Source organism: Bison bison, unplaced genomic scaffold, assembly GCF_000754665.1.
Source record: "Bison bison bison isolate TAMUID 2011002044 unplaced genomic scaffold, Bison_UMD1.0 scf7180017851191, whole genome shotgun sequence".
Lineage (NCBI taxonomy): Eukaryota > Metazoa > Chordata > Mammalia > Artiodactyla > Bovidae > Bison > Bison bison.
The window spans coordinates 15,571-16,507 of record NW_011481764.1 but is presented as its reverse complement, the minus strand read 5'-3'; the positions used below and the strand labels follow the sequence as shown (position 1 = coordinate 16,507).

At 30.1% G+C, this 937-nt stretch overlaps 1 protein-coding gene across 1 annotated transcript in view; it reads left to right on the top strand.

The window, feature by feature from the left end:
• Nucleotides 1-597: 597 nt before the first annotated feature.
• Nucleotides 598-937, top strand: part of LOC104996061 (proto-oncogene DBL-like) — a gene marked incomplete at its 5' end in the record, with an annotated part of 11,422 nt that continues 11,082 nt past the window's right edge. The window contains one exon of the mRNA XM_010850196.1: nt 598-690. Coding sequence (XP_010848498.1) covers nt 598-690 — 93 coding nt within the window. The remainder of the gene's footprint in view (nt 691-937) is intronic.

Genomic DNA, 937 nt, shown 5'->3' with positions numbered 1-937 from the left:
TGGCTACAAGAAGACATCACTCTCCCGTGACAGATTATTTATTTTCCAGAGAGGCTGAGAGATTGGTGGAAATAGAGGGGATTTTTGTGTAGCTAATTGGTTCCTGCCTGACCTGTAAATTGGATGTCTATAACATGTAGGATTTCTATAGACATAAGTAATAATTTATGAGATTAACTTATCTGGCCTATGATTATTAAAAATAAACCATTTAAATTAGTTTTGGATGACCTTGTTCACTGATATTTAACTACTTTTACTTCTGTGTTTGACACAATTCGTTTTTATAGTGTACTGTTAATTTATAACAATTCAATCTTAGGTGGACTACTTGGATGTTCAAATTTATAACAATTTGTTTCAGTCACTGGAATGGAACGTGTAGTCTGTACTATAAGTGCATAGTTCAGTGAAACCATATAAATATTCAGGTCTGTGATTGAATTCATCATTTCATATTTTTTGAGTGTAAAAGTATATTTTGCACAAATGAGAAATTCTGTTTCATTTAGAATATGATGGGTATGACGGGAATAGATTTAATGTAACTTCATTTTCAGAATAAAATGCTCATAAAAATCATGACATATATTGTAGATGGATGAACTTGGAATCACTGAATATGTAAAAGGAGATAACCGCAAGTTTGAAATCTGGAATGCTGGAAAGGAAGAAGTTTATATTGTCCAGGTTGGTCATTTAAGAATTGTTCTAGAAACTCTACCTGCCTTAAGATACAAAAGTCTGAATTTGCAAACAAAAATAATTTTGGTTACATTACAGAAATTCTCAGTCCTTTCCTATAGGTCACCTAAATATTATTTGATAATTATTCTTTGTGATACAGTTAAACATGTTATCAGCAAATTTTCTTTGATTCTTTTATTTAAATATAGTTGGTATACAATATTATATGTTACAAGTATACAATATAGTG